The sequence below is a fragment of the Pantherophis guttatus genome, chromosome 1 (assembly GCF_059756535.1).
Source record: "Pantherophis guttatus breed Tessera chromosome 1, ASM5975653v1, whole genome shotgun sequence".
NCBI classification, from domain to species: domain Eukaryota; kingdom Metazoa; phylum Chordata; class Lepidosauria; order Squamata; family Colubridae; genus Pantherophis; species Pantherophis guttatus.
The window spans coordinates 346,170,327-346,183,079 of record NC_142063.1 but is presented as its reverse complement, the minus strand read 5'-3'; the positions used below and the strand labels follow the sequence as shown (position 1 = coordinate 346,183,079).

Below are 12,753 nucleotides of genomic sequence, written 5' to 3'. Positions count from 1 at the left end.
CCCGAGGTGATGCCGCGCCGAGCGAGGGCAGGATTGGCTGTCAGAGCCGCCGGCGTGTTCTTTTTCTATGCGGTCAGCTGGGCCAGCCAGGCCACCTGCCGCGGGGCTCTGATTCACGGGGGCTGACCGAAGGGAGGACCACCCCCCCCCCATCCCCACGACCCATGCCGAGTTCCCGTCTTCTCCTCCTTGCAATCTGCAAACTGGGTGGGATTCTTTTGAGTTTTTTAGTGCATTATTATAACTATTATTATTATTACTACTACTACTATTGTTCTCTTTTATTCATTAAAAATGAAACTCAGTCAACTGAACATTCAAAAATGCATCACAAATACGATTGACTGGTGCTAATGGTTGATACGTCCTAGGTATCGACCAAGTACCTTCTTAAGATTATTATTATTATTATTATTATTTTCTTTTATTCATTAAAAATGAAACTCAACTGAACATCCAAAAATGCATCACAAATACCATTGACTGGTGCTATTGGTTGATACGGGTTGCTGCCAGCTTCCTAGGTATCAACCAAGTACTTTCTTAAGATTATTATTATTATTATTATTATTATTATTATTATTATTATTATTATTCTCTTTTATTCATTAAAAATGAAACTCAGTCAACTGAACATTCAAAAATGCATCACAAATACCATTGACTGGTGCTAATGGTTGATACGGGTTGCTGCCAGCGTCCTAGGTATCAACCAAGTACCTTAAGATTATTATTATTTACTTACTTACTTACTTTATTCATTAAACATGAAACTCAAGTCAACTGAACATTCAAAAATGCATCACAAATACGATTGACTGATGCTAATGGTTGATACGTCCTAGGTATCAACCAAGTATCTTCTTAAGATTATTATTATTATTCTCTTTTATTCATTAAAAATGAAACTCAGTCAACTGAACATTCAAAAATGCATCACAAATACAATTGACTGGTGCTAATGGTTGATACGTGATCTTCGGTATCGACCAAGTACCTTCTTAAGATGTACGATGTTTATTGCAGTTCCACTGGTGTTATTGCAGGAAGCTGCAATTTCTTGATGTATTTTTTTTTTTTTAATTTGATTTATATGCCGCCCTTCTCCGGAGACTCAGGGCGGCTTACAATGCATTAAGCAATAGCCTTATTTTATAATCGATCTATTTTATCTTACTACTACTTACTTACTACTACTACTACTATTATTATTATTATTATTTACTTTTATTCATTAAACATGAAACTCAGTCAACTGAACATTTTAAAATGTATCACAAATATTATTGACTGGCACTGATGGTTGATATGGGTTGCTGCCAGCATCCAGCTTCCTGATTATCATCATCATCATCATCATCATCATCATCACTACTACTGCCACTACTACTGCTACTGTGTTTCTCCGAAAATAAGACCCTGTCTTATACTTTTTTGAACCCAGAAGTAAGCGCTTGGCCTTATTGCCATGCACTCAAAAGCCTGATTGGGCTTATTATCAGGGGAGGTCTTATTTTGGGGAAAACATGGTACTACTACTACTACTGCTGCTGCTACTTTAGGGCAGCATGAGACAGGCTGAAGGCTGCCTGTTCAGTCAACTTTGCCGGTTTGATGCCTTCCAGATGTGGTCCATGCCGGCAGGGAAAACCGGTGGGGGGCAAGGGGTGAGGGCGAGATACAGCTGGGAGAAGGACAGTACTCTAGCGCAGCATTTCTCAAACTTGGTAACTTTAAGAGGGGTGGGCTTCCACTCCCAGAATCCCCCACCCTGCATGCTTTAAGAGGGGTGGGCTTCCACTCCCAGAATCCCCCACCCTGCATGCTTTAAGAGGGGTGGGCTTCCACTCCCAGAATCCCCCACCCTGCATGCTTTAAGAGGGGTGGACTTCCACTCCCAGAATTCCCCAGTCAGAATGCTTTAAGAGGGGTGGGCTTCCACTCCCAGAATCCCAGAAACACAATGATTGCAGTAATAACAATGACCAATGACACACACTGTATTGAAAACAACACAAGGAATGCCCCGCTTAGCCAACTGAAAAACTAGCCACGCACCAAAAAAATAAAAAATAAAAAATGCAACAGGTAAATTCGGCAGAAATAATACCTAACTGATGCCTCTCGAGTTAAAATGTGACCCTTGGTAATTAAGGTTGTTAGTTATTAATTAACCAGGTAAAAGCTTTAGCGGAACTCATCAAAATCTGGTGCTTGTGGTTGGAGAATGAAATTTTGAGAGTGAGGAAGTATGCTGAATTGCAAACTCCGGACGTGGTTACCTGGTATAGAGGAAATGACCTTGACGGAAATATATAAGGGGTACTACCAAGATAAAAGGGGTGAAGACTCCAGCCTTGGGCAGGGGGTTGGAGTAGAAGACCTCCAAGGTCTCTTCCAGCCCTAATATGCCTTGCTGATTCTGTATTTTTCAACCTTGGCAGCTTGAAGGTAACTGGATTTCTACACCCAGAATTCCCCAGCCAGCCTGCTTTAAGATGGAAGGACTTCCACTCCCAGAATCCCCCAGCCAGCCATGCTTTAAGAGGGGTGGACTTCCTCTCCCAGAATTCCCTAGCCAGCATGCTTTAAGAGGGGTGGACTTCAATTCCCAGAATCCCCCAGCCTGCATGCTTTAAGAGAGGTGGACTTCAACTCCCAGAATTCCCCAGCCAGCCATGCTTTAAGATGGGTGGACTTCCACTCCCAGAATCCCCCAGCCAGCCATGCTTTAAGAGGGGTGGACTTCCACTCCCAGAATCCCCCAGCCAGCCATGCTTTAAGAGGGGTGGACTTCAATTCCCAGAATTCCCCAGCCAGCAATGCTTTAAGAGGGATGGACTTCCACTCCCAGAATTCCCCAGCCAGCAATGCTTTAAGAGGGGTGGACTTCAATTCCCAGAATCCCCCAGCCTGCATGCTTTAAGAGAGGTGGACTTCAACTCCCAGAATTCCCCAGCCAGCCATGCTTTAAGATGGGTGGACTTCCACTCCCAGAATCCCCCAGCCAGCCATGCTTTAAGAGGGGTGGACTTCAATTCCCAGAATTCCCCAGCCAGCAATGCTTTAAGAGGGATGGACTTCCACTCCCAGAATTCCCCAGCCAGCAATGCTTTAAGATGGAAGGACTTCCACTCCCAGAATCCCCCAGCCAGCATGGTTTAAGAGGGGTGGACTTCCTCTCCCAGAATTCCCCAGCCAGCAATGCTTTAAGAGGGGTGGACTTCCTCTCCCAGAATTCCCCAGCCAGCCATGCTTTAAGAGGGATGGACTTCCACTCCCAGAATCCCCCAGCCTGCATGCTTTAAGAGAGGTGGACTTCAACTCCCAGAATTCCCCAGCCAGCCATGCTTTAAGAGGGGTGGACTTCCACTCCCAGAATCCCCCAGCCAGCATGCTTTAAAATAGGTGGACTTCAACTCCCAGAATTCGCCAGACAGCATGGTTTTGTTATATGTATCTGGCTGGGGAATTCTGGGAGTTGAAGTCCACCTATCGTCAGGTTGCCAAGGTTGAGGAACATTGCATCAGGATATAAGAGAAGGATAGGTAAACCACAATCAGATAGAATTAACACAGTTGGAAGGGACCTCGGAGGTCTTCTAGTCCAACCCCCTGCTCAGGCTTTAGGAAACCTTACAATTCTTACAAGATTCTCTTATACGAGAGCCAATCACAACAACGTGGATCTGCTGGTCTGATCTACCAAGTGGAGTTGACACTCCTGGGGAATTGAAATCCATTCCTGGTGACTAGCTAGGAAACCTGGACATCATAGAGAACAAATATTGGTCCTGAGGGTGCCCAATTTTATTCGTACGGCCGATACACAAATATCCAGAAGTCGCTTCACAACCATGTTTGGCCAACGGTGACAAAAGTCTTCTTCACACACAGGTAGTCCTCGACTTACAACAGTTCGTTTAGTGACCGTTTGGAGTTACAACGGCCCTGAAAAAAGTGACTTAGGACCATTTTTTTCACACTTTGCGGCATCCCCATGATCACAAGGTCAAAATGCAGACCCTTGGCAACTGATTCGTATTTGTGACCGTCGCAGTGTCCCGGGCTCACGTGATTCCCCCTTTTGCGACCGTCCGACAAGAGAAGTTAAGGAGGAAGCCGGATTCACAACTGTGTCACTAATTTAACAGCTGCAATGATTCGCATAACAACTATGGCAAGAAAGGTCGGTAAAACGGGGCAAAACTCACTTAACAATTGTCTCGCTCAGCAACAGACATTTTGGGACTCAATTGTGGTCGTAAGTCGAGGACTACCTGTGTAACAAACCCAAGAATGTAACACAGACACACAGCCAAGCCAAAAATCCTTCCTCGCCGAAATGAATGGAGCTAATCACCATCCTGGCCCAATTCCAAAAAGAAGCACAATTAAAAAAACCAGCCTTTTCCATTGTAAGAACACCAGGGACTAGAAACTCCGAAGGCAACTCACCTGGTTTCTCCCTCGCCGCTTGCCGTAGTTCCGTCGCACGAGGGCTTTGTAGTTTTCGTTTTTCTTGGTCAAGTAGTAATACAAGACGCAGTCCGGCACGTTCTGGAAAGGACAGTGGGGAGAATGTTCTTAAAATAAGACACTTTTCCTAAAGCAGACGCCAGGCGAGACTCTCGTCTTAACATCCGGCGCAACAAACAAACCGCGATGTGCAAATAACAGAGACGCAGGACAGCCGTTTCCCATTGGATGTTAGGGAAAAAAATTCCTGACGTGAAGAGCAGCTGGAATCACTGGCCCAAAAAAAGCGTCAGCAACCTTTGGATGTATTTGAGGTTATTATATTCTATTTTGTTGAATTGTATTGTGTATTGTATTGTGTATTGTATTGTGTACAGTTATTGTGTTGTTGCATATTGGATTGAGTTTTGTATTTTGCACAGAGTTGTGTTGTTGCATATTGTGTATTATTGGATTGTATTTTGTATTGACTTTTGTGTTGTGTATTGTATGGTGTACTGTATTTTATTGAGTTCTGCATTGTGTATAGTATTGTGTTGTTGCATATTGTGTATTGGATTGGATTGAGTCTTCTATTTTGTAGTGTTGTGTTGTTGCGTATTGTGTATTATTGGATTGCATTTTGTATTGACTTTTGTGTTGTGTATTGTATTGTGTAACAGCTATTGTGTTGTTGCGTATTGGATTGGATTGAGTTTTGTATTTTGTACAGTGTTGTGTTGTTGCCTATTGTGAATTATTGGATTGGATTGTATTTTGTATTGACTTTTGTGTTGTGTATTGTATGGTGTACTGTATTTTATTGAGTTTTGCATTGTGTATAGTATTGTGTTGTTGCATATTGTGTATTGGATTGGATTGAGTCTTCTATTTTGTAGTGTTGTGTTGTTGCGTATTGTGTATTATTGGATTGTATTTTGTATTGACTTTTGTGTTGTGTATTGTATTGTGTAACAGCTATTGTGTTGTTGCGTATTGGATTGGATTGAGTTTTGTATTTTGTACAGTGTTGTGTTGTTGCCTATTGTGTATTATGGGATTTTATTGGATTGTATTTTGTATTGAGTTTTGTATTGTGTACTGTATTGAGTTTTGTACTGTGTATAGTGTTGTGTTGTTGCGTATTGTGTATTATTGTACTGTACTGAATTGCATTGTATTATATTGTATTGAATTGAACTGTATTGAATGTAACCTGCCTTTATCATTTTTTACAAATAATCAAGGTGGTAAACATATCCCACATATCTTCCTCCTATTTTCACAACAACAATCCTGTGAGGTGGGTTGGGCTGAGAGAGAGGGACTGGCCCAAAGTCCCCCAGCTGTCTAAGATGGGACTAGAACTCACGGTCTCCTGGCGATTGGCCCAAAGTCAACCAGCTGTCTTTCACAGCTAGGGTGGGACTAGAATTCACAGTCTCCTGCAGGTGAGTGAAGTGCTGGCTTAGAAATCAGGACACGGTGAGTTCTAGTTCCGCCTTAGGCATGAAAGCTGGCTGGGTGACTTTCAGCCAATCACCAGGAGGCAGTGAGTTCTAGTTCCGCCTTAGGCATGAAAGCTGGCTGGGTGACTTTCAGCCAATCACCAGGAGGCAGTGAGTTCTAGTTCCGCCTTAGGCATGAAAGCTGACTGGGTGACTTTCAGCCAATCACCAGGAGGCAGTGAGTTCTAGTTCCGCCTTAGGCATGAAAGCTGGCTGGGTGACTTTCAGCCAATCACCAGGAGGCGGTGAGTTCTAGTTCCGCTTTAGGCATGAAAGCTGACTGGGTGACTTTCAACCAATCACTAGGAGATAGTGAGTTCTAGTTCCGCCTTAGGCATGAAGGCCAGCTGGGTGCTTTTGGGCCAATCACCAGGTGACAGTGAATTCTAGTTCCGCCTTAGACATGAAACCCATTTTGGTAACCCTGAGCCAATCACCTGGAGATGGCGCTTCCACCTTAGCCATGAAAGACGTCTGGGTGACTTCGGGACAGTTTCTCTCTCTCTGTCTCTCTCTCTCTCTCACACACACACACCAGCCTACTTCACAGGGTTGTTGTTGTGGGAAAAGGAGAAGGAAAGGAATATTATGCAGGTTTGCCACCTTGAGCTACTTATAAAATAATAAAAGTGGAAATAATAATAAAGTAAAGTAAAATAAAATAAAATAATATAATAAAATAAATAAAATAAAATAAAAAAAATAAAATAAAAAAATAATAATAAAATAAAATAAAAAATAAATAAAATAAAAAATAAAATAAAATAAAATAATAAAATAAATAATAAAATAAAATAAAATAAATAAAATAAATAAAGTAAAATAAATAATAAAATAAAATAAAATAATAAAATAAAATAAAATAATAAAATAAAATAAAATAATAAAATAAAAAATAAAATAAAATAAATAATAAAATAAAATAAAATAAAATAAATAAAATAAAATAAAATAAAATAAAAAAATAAAATAAAAAATAAAATAAAAAATAAAATAAAAAATAAAATAAAAAATAAAATAAAAAATAAAATAAAATAAAATAAAATAAAATAAAATAAAATCCAAGAAAAACAACGAGAAGATCACTGCTGCGCTCTACAGCTTCTGGCCTTATTGTCCTCCGTGATACCAAAGAGCCGTCTTACCTTTCTTTCCAAATAGGAAGCTATGAGGCCGAAGTTCTTAGGATGCTGGACAAACCTGTAATAAAAACAAGGAAAAGAGCCAGGTTTAGCAAACTCCCTGACTGACAAATGGGCCTCCTCCTCCTCCTCCTCCTCTTCCCTGCGAACCCCGCTCCCTTCTAGCACTGATGGCGTTCCCTAGTTGGGCCATGAAACGTCTGCAAGGAAACCACCAAGCTCAGAGAGCACCCAAGACCCCACACTTAAAATGGTCTTTCCCGGTAGCCTTACAAGCTTTTAAGCTCAGCTGCCAACTTGACATTCAGACAACGATCTTGGACCACCGGAGGTTCCACTTGGAGAAGGCCTCGTCTCCACTTTCCTTCCAATCCTCATCACAGCTCTTGACCAAGCCATGCTAAGATGTTCCTGTTGTGGCCCATCAGTGGCCTGTGTAGATTGTAGCTGATTCTGACAGCGAGGAGGCTGGTGTGGTGCTGCGCCAGCAGCCTGTGCAGCTGGCGCTTGAGTCGGACAATGAGGAGGCTGGAGAAGATGTGGTGCCAGAGGCCGGGATTCAGCCAGGGCCTTCAGAACCTCCAGAAGCTTCCTTAAGTGAAGAGGAAGAAGAGGAGGAGGCTCTTCTCGATGCACGGGCGCGCAGAGCTGCCAAAAGGCAGGAGTGGCTCCTCAGGAGGAGGTCTCCTCGAGAGTAAGGCTTGGGGCTCATTGGCCATTCCCTTAGCCTATTTAAGGAGGAACACCAACTGAAGCAATTTGTAGGGAACAACTTTAGTTCATTCTCCTTCGCGTCTGGATTCTCTGCAAATTGCTTCTGGGCTTTCTGCCAACCGTAGTAAGATTACGATTATTTATTCTTTGGATTCTTGTAGGCTGTAAAGAAAGTTAATTGACAGCCTTTGTTTGAAAAAGACTGATTTAATTTAGTAAACTAAGGTTTGTACAGACTTTGTGTGTGCTGCGTTCTTTGGGGTCCGTAGCTGGGGCAGAACAGTTCCCACAAAGCACCGGGAGGGAGGGGGAGGGAATGATTTACACCTGTCCTCACTGTCACGCCATGCCGACAGTCATGTAATCAGAATTCAGGCACCTATAGGTAGTCCTTGACTTATAACACTTCATTTAGGGACCGTTCCAAGTTACAACGGCACCGAAAAATGTGACTTATGACCCTTTTTCACAGTTACGACCTTTGTGGCATCCCCGTGATCAAAATTCAGACGCTCGGCAAATGTCTCGTACTTATGACGGTCGCAGCGTCCCGAGGTCATCCGATCCCCTTTTGCGACCTTCTCACAAGCGAAGTCAATGGGGAAGCCGGATTCACTCAACGACCGGGTTTACTAACTTAACCGCTGCATTGATTCACTTAAGCACGGCCGCAAGAAAATGGGAGGCAAAACTGACTTCACAAACGTCTCGCTTAACAACAGAAGGTTAGGCTCCATTGTGGTCGTTAAGTGGAGGACTACCTATATTTACAACAGTTGCAGCATCCCAGGGTCACCTGACTGGACTAGAAGACCTCCAAGGTCCCTTCCAGCTCTATTCTGATTGATTGATTGATTGATTGATTGATTGATTGGCATTTGCAAACATCCCAGCCAGCTTCCGACAAGCAAAGTGGGAAAGCGGATTCACTTAACAACTATAGTGATTCACTTAACAACCCAGCAAAAACGGTTTTAAAATCAGTGATGCCATAGCAAAAGCCTGAATCCTGAAGGCAGCCGTAAGTTGAGGACTATTGTTATACACCTATGCAGCGGACCAGAGATGGGTTTCAGCAGGTTCTGACCAGTTCTGGAGAACCGGTAGCGGAAATTTTGAGTAGTTCGGAGAACCAGTAGTAAAAATTCTGATTGGCTCCACCTCCATCTATTCTCTGCCTCCCAAGTCCCAGCTGATCGGGAGGAAATGGGGATTTTGCAGTAACCTTCCCCTGGAGTGGGGAAGGAATGGAGATTTTACAGTATCCTTCCCCCTGGAGTGGGAAGGAAATGGGGATTTTGCAGTAACTTTCCCCTGGAGTGGGGTGGGAATGGAGATTTTACAGTATCCTTCCCCTGGAGTGGGGACGGAATGGAGATTTTACAGTATCCTTCCGCCTGGAGTGGGGATGGAATGGAGATTTTACAGTATCCTTCCGCCTGGAGTGGGGTGGGAATGGAGATTTTACAGTATCCTTCGCCTGGAGTGCAGACGGAATGGATATTTTACAGTATCCTTCCGCCTGGAGTGGGGTGGGAATGGAGATTTTACAGTACCCTTCCACCTAGAGTGCAGACGGAATGGAGATTTTACAGTATCCTTCGCCTGGAGTGCGGACGGAATGGATATTTTACAGTATCCTTCCGCCTGGAGTGGGGATGGAATGGATATTTTACAGTATCCTTCGCCTGGAGTGCAGACGGAATGGATATTTTACAGTATCCTTCCGCCTGGAGTGCAGACGGAATGGAGATTTTGCAGTATCCTTCCCCTGGAGTGGGGACGGAATGGAGATTTTACAGTATCCTTCCGCCTGGAGTGGGGATGGAATGGAGATTTTACAGTATCCTTCCGCCTGGAGTGGGGTGGGAATGGAGATTTTACAGTATCCTTCGCCTGGAGTGCAGACGGAATGGAGATTTTACAGTATCCTTCCGCCTGGAGTGGGGTGGGAATGGAGATTTTACAGTATCCTTCGCCTGGAGTGCAGACGGAATGGAGATTTTGCAGTATCCTTCCGCCTGGAGTGGGATGGGAATGGAGATTTTACAGTATCCTTCCGCCTGGAGTGGGGTGGGAATGGAGATCTTACAGTATCCTTCCACCTAGAGTGCAGACGGAATGGAGATTTTGCAGTATCCTTCGCCTGGAGTGGGGACGGAATGGAGATTTTACAGTATCCTTCCGCCTGGAGTGGGGATGGAATGGAGATTTTACAGTATCCTTCCGCCTGGAGTGGGGTGGGAATGGAGATTTTACAGTATCCTTCGCCTGGAGTGCAGACGGAATGGATATTTTACAGTATCCTTCCGCCTGGAGTGGGGTGGGAATGGAGATTTTGCAGTATCCTTACCCCAGAGTGGGGTGGGAATGGAGATTTTGCAGTATCCTTCGCCTGGAGTGGGGTGGGAATGGAGATTTTACAGTACCCTTCTCCTGCCACCCCCACCAAGCCACGCCCACAGAACAGGTAGTAAAAAAAATTTTTGAAACCCACCACTGCAGCGGACGGTGTACCCAACAGCGCAAAGACTGTGCAAGATTTGAGTTGTACCCCAGGGGCTTCTTCCCTCCGGAAAAAAAAAAGGGGGAAAGGAGGAGAAAAATTACTTTTCTTTGAAGATCTCCTTCTCGTGATCGGTCCAGACGTTCATGAACTGCCGGTCCTTGTAGACCTTCATGGGGTCCTCCATCAGCCCGTTCAGGTTGATGAACTTCACGCGCCTCTGCTCGGCGTCGAACATCATGGGAGGAATGACAGACAGCTGGCGCATCTGTTTCTCGTTGTTCTAGAAGCAAGGGGGGAGGGGGAGAGGGGAAGGGAGGAAGGGAGGAAGAAGAGAAGGGGAGGGAAGAGAGACACACGTGAACACCGAGGGCATCATTCCTGCCCCTGATGAGGGGGGGGCCCACCTCAGGCCTGGCAGATCTCCGGTTATTTCTCGAAAGCCAAAGAGACGGAGAGGCAGACAAAGAGAAAGGAAGAGGAAGAGAAAGAAAGAAAAAGAGAAGAACAGAGTTGGAAGGGACCTTGGAGGTCTTCTAGTCCAACCCCCTGCTCAAGCAGGAGACCAGGCCTAGACCATTTCGGACAGGTGGCTGCCCTGTCTCTTCTTAAAAACTTCCAGTGATGGAGCGCTCACAACTTCTGGAGAGGAACGGTTCTCACTGAGAAAGAAAGAAAAAGAGACAGAGAAAAAGAAGGAGAGAGGGAGGGAGAGGAGAGGAGAGGAGAAAAAGGAGGGTGGGAGAGAGGGAGGGAGGGAAGGATGAGAAAAAAGGAGGGAGGGAAGGAGGGAAGGAGGGAGAGGAGTGACGGAAGAGAGGGAGGGAGGGAGGAAGGAGAAAAAAGGAGGGAGGGAGGGAAGACGGGAGAGAGGAGGGAAGGGAGGAAGGGAGAGAGGAAGGAAGGAAGGAAAAAAGGAGGGAGGGAGGGAAGGAGGGAGAGAGGAGGGAAGGGAGGGAGGGAGAGAGGAAGGAAGGAAGGAGAAAAAAGGAGGGAGGGAGAGAGGAAGGAAATGATGAAAGGAGAAAAAAGGAGGGAGAGAAGGAGGGAGGGAGAAGGAAGAGAGGGAGGGAGAGAGGGAGAGAGAAAGGAAGGAGAAAAAAGGAGGGAGGGAGGGAAGGAGGGAGAGAGGAGGGAAGGGAGGGAGAGAGGAAGGAAGGAAGGAGAAAAAAGGAGGGAGGGAGGGAAGGAGGGAGAGAGGAGGGAAGGAAGAGAGGGAGAGAGGGAGGAAGGAAGGAAGGAGAAAAAAGGAGGGAGGGAGGGAAGGAGGGAGAGAGGAGGGGAGGGAGGGAGGAAGGAAGGAGAAAAAAGGAGGGAGGGAGAACGGAAGAAAGGATGAAAGGAGAAAAAAGGAGGGAGGGAAGCTAGGAGGGAGAGAGGAGGAGAGGGAGGAAGGATGAAAGGAGAAAAAAGGAGGGAGGGAAGCTAGGAGGGAGAGAGAAGAAAGAGAGGGAGGGAGAGAGAAAGGAAGGAGTAAAAAGGAGGGAGGGAGGGAAGGAGGGAGAGAGGGAGGGAGGGAGGGAGGGAGGAAGGAAGGAAGGAAGGAAGGAAGGAAGGGACAGCCGCCATCTCCCCCAATAGTGTGTGATTCACTTAACACCTCTAACAATTCAAATAACCGGCACAAAAAAAGTTGCAAAATCAGCTGTGACTCACTTAACTGCGGTCATCCGTCCAGGAGACTCCCCGTACCAAACCCGTTTTTTATTTCTTTATTTGCCAGCTCTCGCAATGACCCACCGCTTAAAAAAAAAAACCGACAACCCTTCCAGAGAGATCTGGGATCCGGTCTCTCCGGGAGAGCATCTCCCCCTTCCCCTTCCCTTCCCCCAAATCTTCCGGGGGGGAAAGTGGCCGCTCTCACCTCCTGCTCCGACAGCCCGTCGATGATCTCAGAGATTTCGTGCTCGCTCCGAGCGATGGTGGCCGAAAGGCCGGTCCCTCTTTGGCCAACCCTGCAGAGGCGGCACAAGGGAAGGTGGTCAAGGAGAGAGAAGATGGATCAGGACTTCCTGGTCTTCATTTCTGCCTTTGGAGATCAGAAGCCACAGCAGAAAAGGCAGGGATGGGTTCTAATTTTTTTTACTACCGGTTCTGCGGGCGTGGCTTATTTGGTGGGCGTGGCTTGATGGCCGTGTGACAATTCTTTAGGATTTAGCAGAGGCACTGGTCTACCAGGCTTTTAACTGTTTGCAGAGCTGTACCGGTCTACTCATTTGTTTTTGGAGGTACCGGTCTACTCATTCGTTTTTGGAGGCACCAGTCTACTCATTCGTTTTTGGAGGCACCGGTCTACCCAGGTCTACTCATTTGTTTTTGGAAGCACCGGTCTACTCATTTGTTTTTGGAGGCACCAGTCTACTCATTCGTTTTTGGAGGCGCCGGTCTACTCATTTGTTTTTGGAGGCACCAGTCTACTCATTCG

General features: G+C 45.5%; 1 protein-coding gene across 6 annotated transcripts in view; it reads right to left on the bottom strand.

The window, feature by feature from the left end:
* The window catches only part of NCOR1 (nuclear receptor corepressor 1), a 181,303-nt gene that overhangs the window by 113,725 nt on the left and 54,825 nt on the right, over positions 1-12,753 (bottom strand). For 4 of the 6 annotated variants that reach the window (XM_087890260.1, XM_087890258.1, XM_087890280.1 and 1 more), the window contains exons 11-14: positions 12,193-12,283; positions 10,433-10,611; positions 7,112-7,166; positions 4,459-4,560 (exon numbers count right to left, since the gene is read on the bottom strand). In XM_087890260.1, coding sequence (XP_087746386.1) covers positions 4,459-4,560; positions 7,112-7,166; positions 10,433-10,611; positions 12,193-12,283 — 427 coding nt within the window. The remainder of the gene's footprint in view (positions 1-4,458; positions 4,561-7,111; positions 7,167-10,432; positions 10,612-12,192; positions 12,284-12,753) is intronic. The other 2 variants (XM_087890272.1, XM_087890266.1) reach the window with 1 other exon arrangement.